The sequence below is a fragment of the Melitaea cinxia genome, chromosome 2 (assembly GCF_905220565.1).
Source record: "Melitaea cinxia chromosome 2, ilMelCinx1.1, whole genome shotgun sequence".
Taxonomy (NCBI): domain Eukaryota; kingdom Metazoa; phylum Arthropoda; class Insecta; order Lepidoptera; family Nymphalidae; genus Melitaea; species Melitaea cinxia.
Window position 1 is genome coordinate 9,373,018 of NC_059395.1, and position 21,182 is coordinate 9,394,199.

Consider the following 21,182-nt stretch of genomic DNA (forward strand, 5'->3'; position numbering starts at 1 on the left):
TTCCCATCCCGGTCCGACACGGGCACAGGGGCGTTACTGGAAGCGCGTTAAGTAGCGTCTCCTACGCACCCCCGTTCGTCGCCTGCGGACGGAGGCCTCGTCGGCGGCCCCCTCTCTCATCCGCTCGTCGTTCTCCTTCTGTGACATTACTGTCTCGCAGAAGGAGACCATCGCCTTCCAGGACTCGTCGTCACCGAGCATCGCGGTGATGACGCTCGGCAGTGACAAGTCCCCTCCGAGAACTGTCGTCTGTGTCAGAGGGTGTGCATAGCTCTTAATGCTAATAATAGAAATATAATTAAAAGAACTAACTACTTTAAGAAGAGAGGGATACAAAATATGGCTACCAACGATAGGAGAGATTCTAAAACCATATGACGCCAGTGTCAACGGCGCGGCGATTATTTTGAAGAAATAAAGTAGATATCTATTGATATTTTAAATAAAAAAAGGAAGAAATTAAATAAATATAAAGTAAAAACTGTATGGCTTCGATTATTTTTGTCCTATTTAATAGAAATTAATTTGAAAAAGGAGTATTATCAAAAGTCCATTTCGTAAAAGGAATATTACATTATTTTTAAGCATATGTTAAAAATAAAGAAAAAGTAATATGTATTTGGAGGCGCCGGGTATCGATCCCGGTACCTCTCGCATGCTAAGCGAGCGCTCTACCATCTGAGCTACGCCCCCGTTATATTCATAATTGAATTTAGCGTACATATTATTACAGCCTTGTTAGTTACGGAAATTATTCACGAACAACTTTCACGTGCCTTATGCCAACCTGTCAAGGTTCTGTTACTTATCTTATCCTGATGTTTATCAGTCCTCAATATTAGATATTTTGTGGTAGCGGAGGAACGCACATGACCTATATCATGGTATTTAGGGGAACACCGGGCAAGACGGGGTGGTGGGCAAGACGGGGTATCAGGCTTTTCAGGTGATTTAAATTGATCGATCTCATTCGCTCTACCATCTCGCTACTGGCCGCCACGACAGCTCTTAGTCACACGAGTACTAACACAGCGGCTATTCATTTGTTTTAGTTATCGTCGAAAAGTAGATTTCGTTTGTTCGTATTAAAATTTCTTATATTTACGTTTCGTAGTGCAAGAAACTTGTATTTGGTGAATTTTAAGCGGCACCTCGGTTAATCCTATCTACAGTACATTGCAGTAAGAGGTAATAACTTGTTTTGTTATGAAACATTATTCAATTTTTTTTTGTTTGAATATTAATTTTGAAACGAATCAACGGGCAAGATGGGGTATCTGATACCCCACCCTGATGCCTGACACGGTTTTGATTATTTATATTTTTTTATATATTGTTTTAGGATGGTTTATGTTTTAAAAAAGTCATATATGTTTATAAAAGAAACTCAGGAAGAGGAAAACGGTCAAGGGAAGCACTGAATAAGGCGATAGAAGTTGTTTTGAAGCGAGAAATGGGATATATGTTAGCTGCAAAATTTTTCTTAGTCCCACAAACTACATTGGAATGAAAGGTAAAAAAGGCTAAAAAAGAATGTAAAGGTACCTTTGGGTACCAGTATTTTCGCAAAAAGAAGAAGAGGATGAGCTTGATGGATTATTTACTAGACATAGAAATCGGTTTTTTTTTTAAACTGTAGATACTGTGGCAGCACCTCTTACAACAACAGCAACGAGTACTGCAGTTGTTGTTACAGATCCTGCTACTTCAACAGTTGTGACAACTAGTGCAACTAAAATTAACACTTAATTAAATTTGAGTCCTTCCCCTAGATTTTCTTATTGGCCTAATTTAGTGCATTAGCCAGCCCAAAGCAACTATTGCCTCTGCGAAAAAACGCGGTAAAACTATTATCATAACGTCTTCATCCTATAAACAGAAGTTGTTAAGAGTTAAGTTAAAAGAATTTATTTTAAAAAATGTGACAGAAAAGTTTAAAAAGCAAAACAAGGAAATCAGACAGAGAAAAAAGGAGCGAAAACAGAAAAAGGAAGAGAAACAAAACTAAAGCCACAAAGAAATATAATCCAAAGAAACGTATTAGACAGTCTTCTTCTGAAAAGAGTGATGTTGAAACCGAAAACACTCCATGCCTACATTCTACAGGGTTATATTTCGACTCCAAGAAAGGTTGGATTGCTTATTCTTCTTGTGGTAAATGGTTACATTATGGCTGCGCAGGAGTGGATGATAATGATGCCGAAGCAACATTCATTTGCGAGTTCTGCACTCCTGAATAGTCGAGAGAATGGCTATACCCCATCTTGCCCATTAGGCCCACCCCATCTTACCCGACCTATCGGGCATGATGGGGTGATATGTCATATTTTACATTTTGTTATATTATTAACAATTCTATGGTGCTGTGTTCCTGATTTAAATTTAATATGTAAGATTGATAACTACAAGCCTGATTAAGAATAAATATGATTATGAAACCATGATCCCCTACGATTTCTGGAGCTTTAAACCTTAACTACCCCATCTTGCCCGGTGTTCCCCTACTTAGGGCATTTGCGGTTCTATTCATAATTATGAAATACAGAAGTAAAATTTTATGTTTTTTTTTAATAATGAAAATTTAAGATTATAATTATATACATATATATAATATAATTATAACATTACCGTGCTTTTATATTATTTACTTCTTGAATTAGATATTTATATTTAATAAGTATCTACATAGTTGCATGCTATATAACATTATTTATGTTAATTCGTTTGTAATATGTAATTATGAATGCCTCAAGTAACTAATGAATACAATTTAAAATAGTCTTAGTAAAAAAAAAAAAAACAGAACGGATTTCGTTTTAGTGCTAAGTAGGTATAGGTATATAGGTATCTAATAAATTAGACTTTTAATTAGTCTTTTTCATTGGTATTATTACATATTATTTTATTTTACGATCAATTTATAATTAATCCATAACATCTTTCATATTCTACAATCAAAACTCACATTGGAAATCAGGCGCCAATAGTTAAACTATGTATGAATTATAAGAAAATAGCAAAAAAATTACCAGGCATTGACACATTTGTTGATCCTTTTAATATGTTCTAAGAAACACTATTGTTCATTTCCACAAATAACATATTTTTTAAAATTAATATTCTCTTTTGTAACAATTTTTTTTTCTTTTAATAATAATTAACGGTTTTGTTTTGTGTTATGTAAGCTGATTTTTTTTATTGAATGTTATGCATTTTAGTTATTGATATTATATGTATTAATGACCTTACTTGTCTACTGTGTTTATATCAATGTAAAAATATGTATATTGTTAGTATGCTTATTTAAGCATAAATAATTATAAATTAAAAATTATAATATTTAAATTAATAAATAAATAAACAAATTCAACTTGTATTTCACCTGAGTTATACAGGTCTTTTTTCTCAAAAAGTAGTTTATAACTTGTTTATAATAGTTCTCGGAAGTCCCTTATTCCCTTCACAATTCCTTAAACTTTCTGGTATTGTAATTACACTTTATAACAAAATCACGTCATCCAATGAAAAGGTATTGTCTCGCGGAATTGTTTGTTGTCGCATTCTCATATTTTTTAATGATGTTCACACCAAATAATTGTGTTTGCTCGCAAACGAAAAAAAAAACCGACTTCAATTACAGTCGAATTGAGAACCTCCTCCTTTTTTGGAAGTCGGTTAAAAAATTACCTCGATTCTCGTCCCTTCATATTTATCCGAACTGGACGACTTGGGATAATAGGTTAAAAACTCGGAGGCATTAATGTGTTTAATGGTTTAGTATTAGAAATCAAATTTCGTATGATAACTTATAAAAAGTTGACGACATAGTAAAAATAAAATACCTTTATTTCTTTTATATCTTATGTTTCTTATAAAATATAATTTTTTGGGAAGGATTTGAATTAATTTTTTTTTTGTAAAAAAAGTATAATTTATTTGGTCAAAAATACAAAGTACAACAATACAATGTCCAGTTATAATACAGTGTGTTGTGTATTATAAAATTAGAAAAAATATGAATATCAAAACGTATAGAAGTTTAGAAACTACTAACTAAACAACCAACATACAAAAACAAAAAACTACTAAAATCACTTAAACTTTTTATATAAGCACTAAGCAAAAAAAAAAGGAAAAAAATATATCATTGAAGATATATAATTATATTACTGTATAAAGTATATATTAATTATATCATATCTTAATAATCGTTTAAGGAACACTTCAACGCAATTAGATATTTCATAGACAAAAAATATAAATTTATATATAATATTTATTTATAAATTTGTGTATGTCATATTTTGAAAACTAATACTCTTATTAACAAATAAATTATGATATCCAGTCCACGTTGCGTTTTTACTAAATCATATGTAGATATACTTAAATAAACCTAATTCTCGCCTTGAAGTAAAACGACTTGAGCGCCCTTGCCGACGGAGTCTCCTAGATTGAAAGAGGCTATTTCGGCTACAACGCCATCTCTCGGTGACCGCACGACATACTCCATCTTCATAGCAATCACTACGAACAGCGGCTGCCCTTTCACCACCTTAGGGGATATAAGATTTTATGATGATTAACACTTATTTAAAACACTTAAAGGTTATACTGGAACGTTCTGTATTAATTTAAAATCATTAGTTACATATTTATGTCAGAAAGCCTAATACTACATAAAATAGATCCTAATACTATTAAATTATACTGGCGCTACGGCAATAGATTTTTATGTATATTTATATAATTGGGAGTTTCAAAAAATCATATCATTTTAATTTTATTATGTAGACAAGGGGTTATTCAAGTATTACGTAAACACCGAAGGGGCTAGTCTTTGTTTTGTTTATTTTTGATGAAATGGGAGCTGAAGGGGTCTATATGGCGATTATGTAACCAATACTTATTTATTATTTCTGAATAGATTGAAAATATATGAACCAATGTTTACGTAAGCATAGGGGGCTGGGGTAGGGTTTTGCTGACTTTCGCTGACAAGGTTCAGGAGGGGGCTTAAAATTACTAAAATTCTGCTTACGTAATATTTGAATGACCCCTAAACCACCAACCAGTGTGGTTTTAATATTGGTAACTACTGAGAGCTTTATGGCCAGCTGTGTACTGTTTGCTCGCAAACGAAAAAAAACGGATTTCAATTACGTAGACAAGTAATACAACGTAAGTTGACGAAAAAAATTAACAAACGCACTAGTCGTCACTACGATTTTCGAGGGTTTCCCTCGATTTCTCTGGGATTCCATGATCAGATCCTGGTTTCCTTATCATGGTACCACACTGGGGATATCTCCTTTTCAACAAAAAAGAATTATTAAAATCTGTTCATAAACGAAGTTATCCCCGAACATACATAAATATATATACGATCGAATTGAGTAACCCCCTCGTTTTATGAAGTCGGTGAAAAGTACCACAATCTAATGGAAAATAGGCGTGCATAGATATTGCAGACACATTTGGTATAGAGAGCCGAAATTCAACATTCCTTTTTCTTCCTCCACCCCTAGATCCTCTGTAATACATATTTTTAAACAATAATATATTTGTAACTCTTTTCGTCGCCAAAAACAAGCCAAAAATGGTAAACGATGATCATTTTTTACAATGACTTGTGAACTGGCAAAATTCACAACATCCAGCAAAAAAGGTTGTCCTTTTAAAACTTCACATTGCCAGAGCAATAAATTAATGTAATTAATTACAATTGCTCTACCATGCGTATTAATGTAAGATTCAAGACCTCAACAAATCTCTAAACAAGCTATCTTACGAAAAAACAAATTAAATGGATCAATAGTGAAAAAATGTGTTCAAAAAATCTACAATTTTTACTTCAAAATGACATAACATATTTAAATCAGTGCGAATACAGTACCTGCTGTGTGGTTACGGCAGTAAGAGTATAGCCACCCCCTCTCTTCCCGTGGGTGTCGTAAGAGGCGACTAAGGGATAACACAGTTCCACTAGCACCTTGGAACTTAAAAAGCCGACCGATGGCGTGATAGCCATCCAACTGCTAGTTTTGAAATACACAGACCGAAGACGGGCCGCAGCGTCTTCGGTGCGACAAAGTTAGCCCTGCGGTCACTCCAGCCCAGCGTGGTGACTATGAGTGACAACACATGAGTTTACGAAATTTTTGGCACGAATTTGAGGAGGCCCATGTCCAGCAGTGGACTGTATTAGGCTGAAGTGTGAATACAATACCATTTTACTAACCTAAATACTTACTACAATAGGTAATGTTATTGATGAAAAAAAAATAGCTTATAGAATTCATTATTTATATAATTCAATAATAGAATTCAATAGCAGAAATAAATCTGAATAGAAAATAATACCTATTTTTTATAAAAAAACGTGGTTTGAATAGCGCTATTTGACAATAATTTTGTTTGATTTAGTATTTAATTCTAATAATGTATTCAGCAATTTAATTACGTCAAAAAGTATTATGTTTAACTGCATTAGATATCTATCGTTTCAGGTTTAAGCGTCATTTGGCATTTCGTCTAGGAACCGAGCCAAATAACTGATTTCAAATGTTCTGTTGTGACCTTGACTGCATTTATAAGAACTTTGATAAAAAAAGTAATTAAATTTTTAAATTACATATTAATATGTACTTAGTCTTTATAAAACTGGAGTTGCCGAAACGTATGAACGCGCGTAACTTCCAAATCACGGCACCAAATTCGATATTTCGTTTTTTTAGCTTTTGTTCACGACAGAAGAGTTTGTATTAAAAAAAATATATATGGCGGTACGAGGTTCGTCGGGTCAGCAAAATTATCATTTCAAAAAAAAACTTGTTACTACAATTAAATTGTTTCTCTAATTTTTTATGATCGAAACATATAAGAAAGGTTACTTTAAAGAAAGAAAAGCTGTGAAATTAACTGTCTTTGTTTCTTTGGACTCAGAAGCAAAACAGTCTGGACGTTTATGGGTTTTGTTATATGTATTTAAAAATGTCAAAGTGTATGTTAATGCCACATTTTATATAATTATTAACGTCATTAATTTGAAAGAAAGAAAACTTGTTTATTGGGCTGTATATATTATAGAACTAATACAATATTATTAACAAAATAACAAACCATTAATATTTTTAACAACGGTTACAGCCATGGATTGTACCTGTTGCGTTGGCGGTTGCGGGTTCGATCCCCGGATATGACAAACATTAGTATTGGCCATACGGGTGTTTGCCGTGATCTGGGTGTTTGTGAAGTCCTTGTGGGTCTCCCCACCGCACCTCGGAGAGCACGTTAAGCCGTCAGTCCCGGTTGTTATCATGTACACCTGATAGCGATCGTTACTCACAGTAGGGAATATATTCGCCAACTCGCATTAGAGCAGCGTAGTGAATTAAGCTCTGATACTTCTCCTACATGGGGAAAGAGGCCTATACCCAGTAGTGGGATATTACAGGCTGAAGCGTAATATTTTCACTTCGTTATATGTTTTTTCATATCTGTCAGAGCATATATATTAAACGACTAGGTCAGCAAGCAAACATACGAAACATACCCACCTGATGTGAAGCTGTTGCCGATACACGCCTGCAACACCAGAAGTATCGCAACCGCGTTGTCGACCCTACCCTCGACTCTCCCCAGGAGCCATGGTCACGTTACTCACCACAAGAACACAAAGCCCCAAACGAGATCTTCCAGATTATGAGCAGAATAGGACTTCCCTACTTCATTAAAATGCATTAATCATTTACGCATGTTAAGACATTGTTTCATGTTCAGATCGAATGTGTTCGCGTTGAGTCGGGGAGGTGAGGTTTTTTGATTAAATATAATATTAATTTGTTCGATTTGGGTCTACGTAATATGATTTTGAGCAATCCATTGTCATCAGAGGCTGGAATGATGTATAACTTGTACAAACTAGTAATAAAGCGTAGATAAGTTTTATATAAGCCCCTATGAAGGTGACATATTCAGTGTATGAATAAGCCCTCTATAAATATATAAAGATTAAAACAAAAGATATTGTTTCAACTCCTAACCTTAATTTATACTCACTCTGACAGAAAATTATTATATATTTCTACATATTTTGATTTCTAATATAAGAACTGAATTACGTAAATACGTAATTTACATAAAAATAATAAATCAATGCTTAAAGTTCCTTAAAATCGATATTACAAGTTATTTTATGAATTTGTTCTAGATTTTGAAGTGCTTTAAGCATACCTTACCACTCACTATATTTACTTTCACGAGGCTTTTCAGATTTCGATTTCCCGTATACACGTATTAATATATTAGTGTACATAAGTTTAATAATTTTACCTTATCGCCTTTATTAACCAGTACCCTCTCGAGCACCCCCGGTGTCGGGGAACTGGCGCTGTCCGCCGAGGCCGTTGCATCAGCTCCAGATAGTTCTTGGTACTTGGGACGCGGTAGATTTACGACTGTCTGACCATACTGTTAACGTCATAGACGAAATTATATGTTAAATAAACATTTTATTCTTTGGAATATTTTGTTATAAATTGTAAAACAAAAGTTATAATGATACTTTTTTAATTTTTCAGTCATCTATTATGTTAATATATATATTTTTTTGCTTATTAGATCCCCAACAAAATATCACAATTTCGTAAATAGTGTTATAGATGATAACGATATTGATAAAATTAGATTAGGTACTAAAATGCAAACAAGAAGAATTTAGATAATTTAATAATTATAAAAAAATAAATAAAGTATCTGCTTACTAAGAAAAAAAACTTAAGTACCAAAGACAACAACACTGAAACGAAAAAATAATAAAAATAATCTGAATATGTCTATAAGTAAATAACTTTTGAGGTTATTTTCACAGAACCCAGAATCAATTAATGAGCGCAGTAAACAAATAAAATTAAAAATACCTGATCATAAACATGTACTTCATTGTCGTGCGTCAGTAAGCCAACGTTGGTCGTTTTGTCATCAATTTTACAAATCAGTCTTAGTCCTTGTTCAGTCGACTTTACATGAGCCTCAACAGATTTAAACTCTCCATTGTTCACTTTTACCAGGTAAGTGTTAGGGGCATTGTCAAACTTAACCGTTACTTTCGTTTCTAAAAATAACAATAATAATAATAATAATTAGTACGATTACAAAAAGAATAATGACAATATTGTTTGACAAACTTTTTATTTTATAAAATTCCTTTAGCAACTATTACCACACTTTTTAATACATAAATAAACATTAAATATACATTTGTCAACTTTTTTAAAGTTTTTACACAATGCGTTATGCAAATCATTGTTTTTAATTTTAGCAATTTAATTCATTCGTGGTAATAAAAATGGTCAACATGAAGATAACTAAAGCCTCACTAAGAGAGTGACAAACTTTTTTTGAGTAATATTAATCGATAATTATTGAGAAGCTTGACACAAAAGTGCTAATTTTGAATTATAGAATTAAATTTTATACATTTATATATTATTTTTAAATAATTAAATAAATATGTTATCGAAAGTTATTTTTAAGAAAATGCAATATAAACGTTTAAAACAATAATAAAACGTTCTGTTCTTATTAATAAAATTAACCTTAAGACATACTTACCGTTGTCATTAAACTTCAAATTCACAGTCTTTTCTAAATTATAATTCGGTCTCCATGCATTTGGAGCTACAGAGATTCCCTTCCATGAGTCGTTTGAAGTAACTTCAATTTGAGATTTTATTAACTACAAAGAAAATAAAAAGAATAACTATCCATTTATTTACGCATTTAATATTAATATTTATTAAGTTCAAACCTATTTCCTAGAAATATTAAAATTATTTTTTATCAACTATAAATAAAATTCGCATAAATGTACTTACGCGTATTATTTTCGAACGACTGTACCAAATGTGAGAATTTTTTTTGGACTTTACTGGAATTTACTCCTTAAGAATCGATTTTCATATAAGGCCACTAGTATGAAATAATTGTGTTTGCGGGCAAACGAAAAAAACCGACTTCAATTATATCGACAAGTGTAAATACAACGTAGGTAGACGAAAAATAGTCAAGTAAATACGCATGATCAAAGATTACTCCAAAAGTTGTAATCAGATATCGATGATATATATATATATATATATATATATATATATATATATATATATATATATAGATGGTCGAATTGAGTAACCTCCTTGTTTTTTGAAGTCGGTTAGAAATAGGAGTAGGATCTACTGAACGAATGACTTCGTTACGTTTCTCGTAACGCCATCTATCGCGTAAAGTCTAACGGTGTAACGACGATTTCTAATAACGCCATCTCGTCGTAATGGGTATCCTCATCTATCGATGATATGTTTGACTGTTGTTGTTTGATGTGTTTGACTTTATTTATCATTTGATATGGTATTAATATTTTTCTTAGACTAGTAAGCTTTTTTGTGCCTATTTAGACACTTAGACAGTCGATCTGAAGGAGTAAACTCCAGTCGTGCGTCGGAGCTGACACCCACACTTTTTTGTATTTGTTATTGATGTATAAAAAAAATAGCGGTACTCAGTTCGATGCGTCAGATAAGTCATATGGTTATTATTAATTCCTCAATAGAATTATGGACGTAAATTATAATTGTTGTATGTAGGATTCAAAATGTCTCACTGTATCTTGACAACGCATCATACTAAAACTTAATTTATTTAATTAAATTAGGAACAATTTTTATTTCATACTAAAAGCTACTAAAAACCGCCATCTTTGCCTATAGTGTAGGAGGTGAGATGCACCCGGGCGCTGGGTATTGAGGGACGCATAAAAAAAATCGATTTTTTTATTATTATTAATAAAAAAAAAAACGATTGTTTTTTTTTGTAGGCTGAGTTTTTTTTTTTGGGCGCCACTGTATTAGTTGCACCCGGGCGCTACATGGACTAGAGTCGTCAATGATTAGTAATATTTTTTTTATTACTAATAATAACGACTGAGATAGTGCACAGCAGGAAGTATCCTGCTCAAAATCAGGAGCAGCCCACTGGGGAAGAACCTAGACCTCACAGAAGGTCACAGCTAAATAATACAACTTTAAAGCAGTGTTGTGATCCTGTGGTGTGTAAGGTTATCAGAGCTCCTCGGAGGCACCTTTTATCGCGGTTTATTAAGTTTTTTAGATGCCCGTCGTTTTGGATATTTTTTTGGATATTTTACAGCAACCATGGTCACGTTAAAATCCGAAAAAGTTGTTCCATTATAATGAGTGAAATTCGCGTAAACAGAAAACAATATATAATTACATATCCCAGTGCAGCCTGCACGGCGCGCTCGGCGCCCAGCTGCGCGTCGCTCGGCGGGAACAGCTCGGCCCCGTGCTGCGCGATGAAGGCGGTGTGCACGTCGCCCGACACGAACGCGCCCGCGCCGCTCAGCCGCAACAGGAAGTTCACGTTCGTTTCTAGACCCGCTACCTTGTTGAATACGACGACATTTTACTCATTACTTCACGACCACTATTCGGTCTGTGTCTCACTGCTGGGCTAGGTTTCTTACTTCATGTTGGAGATGGATTGAAGCTTCACCCACGCTGCTCCACTGCGGGTTTATATATATATTCTCTACTTCGACTAATGATCACTATCAGGTGTGTATGATAACAACCGGGACCGATAGCTTAACGTGCTCTCTAAGGCACCACAAGGACAAATATGGATCAGGACAAATCGGAAAGAAATATTTGTACAAAGCCCGTGGATATATATATCACTTGCATAAAAAAAACTACTAAAATCGTTTTAAGAGCCATTTCACTAGTGCTCTGCAAGTTTTCGTAAATTTTTCTAATCTTTATAAAATGGTAATAACTATGTTATAAAATGTTTTTTTTTACATAATTTGTAAAAAGATCAATAAATTTAAAATAAAAACAAAAAAATAATTTTAAAAAATACACTTTTAAAATTATACTTCTCTTGGCGCGTTAGGGATAAATTATGTGAGTAAATTTTTATGATGCACGCGTACACCGTCACGAAAAATACTGACACCCTGAAGTTAGCTAATTCACGAAGAAGTTAGTAACGTGAAGTTAGCTAGCCAATGAAGTACTTATAAATTCTTACGTGCGTACATAAATACACATACAACTTTTTTTAAATTGATTTACAGGTTTTTTGAGTTTACGAAGGAATCGACGATTCGTTACGATATAAATAAATCAGCTTTTTATTATGCTCCAGAAAATCTGAGTGTGAATGCGAGTTGCATAGTTTTGGATGCAAGCATACCATCAAATTTTGCCGGCTTTAATTGTTTTATAAACTCAATAACACAAATATATTTATTTTAAACGCCTATTTGTATTGATAGGGTGAGAAAAAAGATTTTAAATGATACATTTGTTTTACAGAAATTATATTATTTTACAGCAATTTTCGCATATTTTTTTATTTTCATGAAAGTATCAAATGCGGTGTATCACACTATTACAACAGTCGCTTGGCGCGTTTGACCGAGATCGATAAAAGAAAGAGAATTCGACTTAGATCGTACCTCTAAGAGGCAAGAGGCCTTCGACAGGTTTACTGAGTTGATGCGTGGTATTATATACTATCTCTTAAAAAATTTAATACAAAAGGTATTAAATATATATTTTTTTTGTTCCTAAATCATGTTAGTTTACTTTGGTATATAGTTCGTTAAAATTTCATAGTTTTTTTAAGAAAAATATCAATTTTAAAATTGTACTTATTTATTTATTTAACAATTTTTTATACGTACAAGATTATACACAATATTTTGTCATGGAGACTCACGTATAATGGGTGTGCTTATCCCTGTGAGAGATTTCTTCCAGCACACCCTATTTGGAAAATATTCGTAGCTCTAAATTAATACTATGGATTAATGGTGTTACAAATGGAATAAAATCTAAATTACGTATCAATAAAAACATATTCCATATATTACGAAATTTATTATAACTAAAATATAGACGTTATTGAAAAATAGGACTTCAAAGTATACATTTCGGCCATTTAACCAGGGAAGCGGTTGATGAAAAGGTTAATAATTTAGTACACACAATATAAATAAAAATTCTGATGCATTATGTTACTACAACAAAGGTTATCTATTATTTATGTTATTTTAATAATAGAAATTATATTATTGCATCCAATACTGAGATTAACAACGGCAAAATGTTACAATTCCGAGGATTGTTACCGATTTTTGTGAAATGGCACTTAAGATGACGAAGGTGAAATTTTGTGAGGGTATATGTTACTATTTCTAACAAAAACTATTAAACGGATTGTAATAAATCTTAGTATATACGAAACCTGGAAAATATTAAAAAAAAATGTATGACTTAAGCATTTATATTATTTATTTTTAGAACTTGTTTCATGATTGAAGTACAGCACTACGTATATAATTTATTTATTTATTTAATAATACAAAAATAGGCATAAAAATGAATATTAATATAATACAGAATGATATAATACAGAAAAAGAAAAAAAAATACTTAAATACATTTTGTTTACTTTTAAGCAGTAATTCTGTAATTAAGAATGAGATTAGAAAAATGCTGTGTTAAGTAATACTGTAATATATTTACTTACTTGGTATTCAGAGAGTTTCTGTCTAGTTTTGGCGAGTGCTTCGTTACGATCTTTACCCCATACTACAAGTTTAGCAATCATAGGGTCATAGTGAACGGAGACTTCTTGTCCTTCCCTGACACCAGTTTCTACCTAAAATAGTAGAGCATAAAATTGTCTACAAATTTATTATCTTTAATATACTTTTAAATACATATGTAAAGTTTTCACCATGTAACAAAAAAAATCATATCAGCCTTTCGTAGTCCACTACTGGACATAGGCCTCCACAAGTTCACGCCAATAATGGTATGAACTCGTGTGTTTTGCCCATAGTCACCAAGCTGGGCAGGCGGGTTGGTGACCGCGGGCTGGCTTTGTCGCAGTGAAGACGCTGCTGCCCGTCTTCGGCCTGTGTATTTCAAAGCCAACAGTTGGATGGTTATCCCGCCGTCGGTCGGCTTTTTAAGTTCCAAGGTGGTAGTGGAACTGTGTTATCCCTTAGTCGCCTCTTACGACACACTTTACTTGGCTATATTCTTTAATACCGTAACCACACAGCATTGTAAAAATAGAAAAGATTAAATAATATAAGTCAACTGTCAAATTTTTTTTTGATTCATTGTTTTTTTAAGCATTACCTTTGTGCATATGTTAATTTTTTTTGTTAGTTATTGTATATGAATAGATATTCGTTGTATTTTACATTATTAGTTGAATAATGGTTCCATCTATGAATTATTATGGAGAAAAAATGTCTTCTTGATTACTTTCTAATCTTAAAAAATTAATTCAATTGTAGTAAGGCGTAGTAGAAAATATTTTGCTCACAATCTGGAACTGGGCGAGAGAACTTTACAGAAGATTACAGCCAAATAATACTGCTTTCAAGCAGTGTTGTATTCTTGCTGTGACTAAGGTAGCCAAAGCTATTAGTGATATGCTGTTGAGATCAGAAGTAGGGACTGACGATATGCTACAGTGATTACCTTCAAACGAACCGTGTTCATGTTCTTTACCCTAGTAGTATAAAAAAGAAGAATACATACCCGGACATGTTCCTCAGGCGTTGGTTGTGTCAGTCTGTGTAATGTACCGGCACGAGGAAGGAAACCGGCCCTCGGTTCTTCGGCATATATCCTGCACTCTACGGCGTGTCCTCGTCGGACTATATCCTCTTGCGTCACTGGGAGAGGCTCGCCAGCTGCCACTCTTAGTTGCCATTCCACTAAGTCGGTACCTATAAATTTTGTAATACGATTCAGCCTGTAACGTACCACTGCTCTCTAAGCCTCTTTCTCCATGTAGGAGAAGGGTTGGAGCTTAATCCGCCACGCTGCTCAACTGCGAGTTGGCGAATATGTTTGCTACTATGAGTAATAATGAAAACAACCGGGGCCGACGGCTTAACGTGCTTTCCGAGGCACGGTGGAGAGACCTACAAGAGCAGATATCCAAGCCGAAACGAAATATTTGTGCACTTACAAATATCCATCCCAAGCGGGAATTAAACTTGCAAACCGTCGGTGTTTTAGACGACTGCTCGCACCACTACACCGGAGCACTCGTTATTTTTTTTTTTGTAATAAGACACCATAATATGTGGCCCATACATATGAATTTCAAAAAATTTCGCATAATAAGACAAAGATAGAAAAAGTATACACTGTCTACAAATTATATCTGCATATTTACAAGTTTAAAAAACGTGAATTACGATTGACAGGGGTTTGTTTACCAAATAAATCTCTTCCAAAAAAAAACACCATTTGTCAACCTGAGAAAGATGAATGGAAATTCATCAATCTTGGGATCAGTGGGAGTATCAAATCTTAATTAAAATCTATTTAAATCTGTATTATGAAATTAATATCTTTCCTACATTTTTAAATAGCAATAAAAGTTAAAATGAAGCATCATACAATTCTGTGTTAAAGAATACTAACCGGTAATCATTTCAGTAATTGGATGTTCTACTTGCAATCTCGTGTTCATCTCCATAAAATGAAATTCATGTGTAACTCGGTGGAGGATAAATTCCACGGTGCCTGCACCCACATAGCCGACTGCTTTGGCTGCGCGTACGGCTGCCTCACCTATGGCTTTACGTGTTTCCTCTGAAATACCAGGCTGAAAAAAAAAATGCCATTATTTACATAAGTAATAGTTTAAGTAACATAAGTAATATTTTTTTCGTCTTCGTAATAATGAAAATTTTTATTTGATTATTATGATATTTTTAATTTGATTATTATGATATTTTTAATTTGATTATGATTAGATATTTTTATTGATTTATTAAGATGAATAGCTTATTTGAACTCGACATTAACTAAGCATTATATCATTGTATGAGCGTGTGAATGTAAAAATACTGCAAAACATACATATGTAAATAGTTATTAATATATTTATTGGAAGTTATAAATTACTTACATTATATTGTTCGTTCGTACCGCTTGGGGTGGATATTTGTATATGTATAAATGTTTCTTTCTGGTGTCCTTGTAGGTCTTTTCACCATGTTAGGAAGGGCATGTTCACCTCTCGGTCCCGGTTGTTATCTTATACACCTGACAGAGATCGTTACTCATAGTAGGGAATATATCCGCCAACCCGCATTGGAGCATCATGGTGGATTAAGCTCTATTCTCCTACATGGAGAAAGAGGCCTATGCCCAGCAGTGGGATTTTACAGGATGGATTGTATAGATTGCTAACTTAGTTATATAACTGTTTTATATATAACTTATACTTATATATTTTAAAATTATGAATATGTGAATGAATAAATGAATAAATAAAATAACTTACTGCTGGTGCCTCTTCAATAATTTTCTGATGACGTCTCTGAACAGAGCAGTCCCTCTCAAATAAATGGACTGCGTTTCCATGCATATCAGCAAATACCTGTAAATGACAAATTAGTCTTAGTGACGCCGCGTTGGCGGAACGGTTACAGCCATGGATTGTACCTGTTGCGCTGGCGGTTGCGAGTTTGATCCCCGCACATGACAAACATTTGTAGTGGCCATACAAGTGTTTGCCGTGGTATAGGTGTTTATGCAGTCCTTATGGGTCTCCCCACCGTGCCTCAGAGAGCACGTTAAGCCGTCGGTCCCAGTTGTTATCATATACACCTGATAGCGATCATTACTCATAGTAGGGAATATATCCGCCAACCATTGGAGCAGCGTGGTGGATTAAGCTCTGGTCCTTCTCCTACATGGGGAAAGAGGCCTATGCCCAGTAGTGGGATATTACAGGCTGAAGCGCGACAAATTAGTTATTATATGTATAATAAATTACAATAATTATGGTGTGTCTGGAATATCTAACGCTAATTGGGTATTTGAATAATATAAGTAAATAAGTAATCTGATTATATAATAAAGATGTAGATTATAGTGGGCCGCGAATATCCCCCGATAATTAGGATTTCTAAATGAAAGAATTTTTTTTTAATTGATCTTTAAATCAAAAAGTAAATCTATTCAAACAAACAAATAAACTTTTGTCAAATTTATAATGTTGGAATTTATACAAAGGCAAAATATTACAAACATAAGTAAGCACATAATAACATAAAAAAAGAGAATTCATTAACTATAAAATAACTATAAATCTGGAAAATTAAAAATATAAAGATTAAATTGCAAACAATTTTGGTATTAACAACAAAAAACTGTGACATAAACTGTGACATTGTATATTGTTAAAAATAATAAAATAATATGACAAAAAAAGATTAACATCTTTAAGTGCAACACATAATCACGCAAAACTATCCCAGTACTTGAGTTTTGTTAAAAATATTTGATAATAACAATTAGATGATATATATTCCAGTTTCTACAGATTCCACAGTTGGAATTTCAGCTAACTATGAATGAGTATGTTTGGATATTTCACTAGCTGTAATTTAAAGGATAAACTTAAGGTTAATTAGTACCTGTACTTCCACGTGCCGAGGGTCAGTAATATATTGTTCTAGAAGCATATTATCGTCACCAAAAGATTTTTGAGATTCTCTCTTTGCTGACTCTAATTGAGGCAAGAAATCTGATTCAGTCATAGCAATTCTCATACCCTGCAACTCAGAAAATTTATATGTTCAGTTCATCCAATTTTAAAAACAGTTTAGTACAAAATCTTAAAACATTAAAAAAAATATATCATTAACGTAAATTTTTTATTTATTTATTTATTATGGAGTTAGCATTAGAAATTAAAATCAAAATGAAATCCAATTAGATCTTATATTATTTAAAACGTAAAATTATTAAATAATACAAATATTTTGCACCTTTCCTCCTCCTCCTCTAACAGCTTTTATCATTAGTGGAAAGCCAATTCTTTTAGCTTCGGCTTGTAATTTTTCAATGCTCTGGTTATCTCCATGATAACCCTTCACTATAGGCACACCTGCACTCGACATTATTGCTTTTGATGTGCTGCAATATCAAATAACATTATTAATACATTTTATGTTGTATATAAATTCATTATTATGACCTAAAAAGAATATTCTTTAAGCTTGTATAAAACTTTTTGATTTAACTTTGAGATAAAAAAACATTTTAATTTGGAATTTAAATAACTGATACTTTTCATAAACTAAGCAATGATTCATTGAAATATGCATTATACGGTTTATAAAAAATAATCAAACCTATACATATTTTAGTAAAAATTAGAATACCTCTTGATACCCATGTCTCTTATGGCAGCAGGTGGAGGACCTATAAAGATAACACCTTCACATGCACATTTTTCACAAAACTCAAAATTTTCTGACAGAAATCCATAGCCGGGGTGAATAGCTTGGCTATTAGACTTTTTTGCTACTTCTAGAATCTTTGATGCATTTAAATAGCTTTGAGAGGATGGTGCAGGTCCAATGTTATATGCCTCATCAGCCTAGAATACATATAAAATATAATTTTTGTTTGAACTAAAAAAATATTTTAAGTAAGTTATTTTCGCGTTATACCATTTCAACATGCATTGCATGTTTATCAACATCAGAATACACGGCAACTGTTTTTATTCCCAATTTTTTGGCAGTTCTCATAACCCTACAAGCTATTTCTCCTCTGTTCGCTATAAGTACTTTATCAATGTGCCGCCGTTGTAAATCTGATTTGAGTTTCTGGGCATGATTAAATCTAACTCCATAACTGAGATTTAATGACGTGCTGTAAAGTAAACCAAAAACATTATTGTCAATATTCTTATTTACTTTATTGAACGAAAATATACAAATAACTTACCAAATCTTACTCAATTTATTTGAATACGCCATTACGTCCTACTAGCAACTAAATACCGCAATAACTAATTATTTTTTCATTAATGTTTATCGTTACGTGAAAACAAAGATAAGAATATTTAGTTGCCGAGCCTTTTCAATGTATCTACTTATGTTTGTATGTGTATAACTTGTGTGTGCGATTACTACTTTATCGTCATACATGGTTATATTTGTATTTCTTATCATATAATTAATTCAAGCAAAGTACTTCAGTGATGATAATGACGAATTGTTTTTATACCGCATTTAAACCAAAATTTAAATACAATAACCACTGACACCAATGTCAATGTGACGTTAAGTTATGCTTGTTATTGTTTTAAAATTTATCCCCAATAGGGAAATGCAAAGGACTATAATCCATACAGCCTAGTTTGAATTTGTAAGTTTCGTTCTGATATATCAAAAGGCCGGAGCCAAGTCTGAAGTAGCTTTATTTTTCTTCTGATTCGATGACTGGTAAAGTAAGGCCGAAGCCAAGTCTGAGATTTCATATTTTCGTCTACTCTTCTTTGTCTATAAATGAGTTAAGTTATGCTGTTTTGTCCCGCGTAGCGTATATTATGTCATTGTCACATCCAACTCCCAAGGAAGTGATATTGAGTCAATCGTGTCAAATATACAGTCGATTTTTTTTCAATGTTTGATACATGAGTCTAAAAACATTCTATATGGCTTGGTAACCTTAACAAATACAATTATAAAAAATCAGTAAATTGCTTTTTTCCGATACCTTAATACCCGGGATTCCACGCGAAGCGGCCGACAACTAGAAAATGTCGATGTTTCCGATTTTAGTGATTTTCGAATATGTTATACCTAACTTAGACCAAGTATGGAAAAAAAAATTAAAAATTTAAATGCATTTTTCTAAAAAAAGGATAAAAATTTTGATTTCTAAAAATATAATCACAAAGCTCATTTCATCAAGTAAACACTTTTCTATCTTATTTATTGTTAAATAACTTTTAAATACATAATATTGGCATTTACAATAGGGCGTTCCCGCTGGTTACTCGACACTTTAATGACTAATAACTCGTTAATAAAATAATGCAGACAATATACTATAATAATATTACACATATGGATTGAGGACATATTCGAAAATCAATAAAATCAGAAACATCGACATTTTTTAGTTCTCGGCTGCTTCGCGTGGAATGCCACCTGTTAAATTTTTTGAAGATAATTAGGTACATAACGGAAACATTTTTTAGCGTTAAGCATTACCAGCAATATTACATATAAGTTAGAATTATAATGATACCTATAACTTTACCTCTTTTAATATTATTAGTTCTGAATTCACTAAATAACGATATTTTTACCGATACCTGTTTAACGTTGCCGCTCCGTGCAAAAATTGCTCAACTCGACGCGCGGGAATCTTCGCCGCACGGGGCATTTATAAAAGAGGCAACAGCGTATGAGAACCATAAATGTATTCTCTGGAATTGAATTCATGACGTTAAAATGCGGAGAAGTTTTTATATGAATCAAATAAATTAAATATCTATTGTGTTGGTTTTAACAATAAAAATAAGAACACCTGCTTAATGGGAAAATATTCTAGACGATGCTTCCCAACTTTTTTTGATTTTGTTACCATACCCCTTAAAATAAATGAATGAATGCAATTCCTTTCAATAATGAACTCCTCTCAAATTATCTTTTTTTTATTTTCATTTTTTTATATAACTAGGTTGGCAAACAAGCATACGGGTCACCTGATGGTAAGCGATTATTGTAGCTTATAGACGCCTGCAAGGCATCTTATTCATATCAGGAGCACAAGATCAGCAGATTTTATTCAACCCCCTTCCTCATCCCACAATCTTACGTGAGATTTTTCAAAATGTGGGTTTCTTACGTAAACGCGTTGGATTGCTATTGTAATTAAAAATTTAACAATAGAATACTTAAATCGTAACTACTGTGATTAAAAAGATAATATCTACTCTAATTCAGTCCATGGAGAATCATGAGCGGTCTCAAGAGAGACTATTGAAACCAACATGTCCATATGATTTTCAGTAAAATCATCTGCTCCTTCAACTTCATTCTGATCTAGCCACTCTAAGCCATTGGCATAAAACAAATATCATAGTTTGAAAGTCAGTAGATGTATAAAATTATTTTCTTTTGAACGAATTAATATAAGATTAAATCTTAAGCATGTACAATCTGGATTAAATGGACCAAAATAATATAATTTTTTTTTTGTTTCAATGAGAAAAAAAAATACGTGATATTTGCCGAGGCCCCTCTC

General features: G+C 32.8%; 1 protein-coding gene and 1 non-coding gene across 2 annotated transcripts; both read right to left on the minus strand.

Annotated features, from left to right (window-relative positions):
* Nucleotides 1-620: 620 nt before the first annotated feature.
* On the minus strand, nucleotides 621-693 carry Trnaa-agc. Its single transcript has one exon. It is a non-coding gene; the product is annotated as a tRNA-Ala (tRNA).
* A 3,226-nt stretch (nucleotides 694-3,919) lies between these two features.
* LOC123660323 (methylcrotonoyl-CoA carboxylase subunit alpha, mitochondrial) lies at nucleotides 3,920-19,038 on the minus strand. Its single transcript, XM_045595429.1, has 14 exons — nucleotides 18,870-19,038; nucleotides 18,590-18,794; nucleotides 18,299-18,516; nucleotides 17,903-18,050; nucleotides 17,549-17,686; nucleotides 16,411-16,506; nucleotides 15,543-15,726; nucleotides 14,646-14,836; nucleotides 13,618-13,749; nucleotides 11,290-11,460; nucleotides 9,616-9,739; nucleotides 8,922-9,115; nucleotides 8,335-8,472; nucleotides 3,920-4,555 (listed from the first exon to the last, which is right to left on the minus strand). The coding sequence occupies exons 1-14, from the start codon at nucleotides 18,899-18,901 to the stop codon at nucleotides 4,397-4,399; spliced, it is 2,130 nt and encodes a 709-aa protein (XP_045451385.1). The 5' UTR covers nucleotides 18,902-19,038; the 3' UTR covers nucleotides 3,920-4,396.
* Between the last annotated feature and the right edge of the window lie 2,144 nt (nucleotides 19,039-21,182).

Coding starts and splice junctions, on each gene's coding strand:
- LOC123660323 (XM_045595429.1), bottom strand. CDS start 18,901: ATGGCGTATTCAAATAAATTGAGTAAGATTTG. Junction 9,116..9,615: donor TTTGAAGTTTAATGACAACG/GTAAGTATGTCT, acceptor TGTTATTTTTAG/AAACGAAAGTAACGGTTAAG. Junction 8,473..8,921: donor AAGTACATGTTTATGATCAG/GTATTTTTAATT, acceptor TGACGTTAACAG/TATGGTCAGACAGTCGTAAA.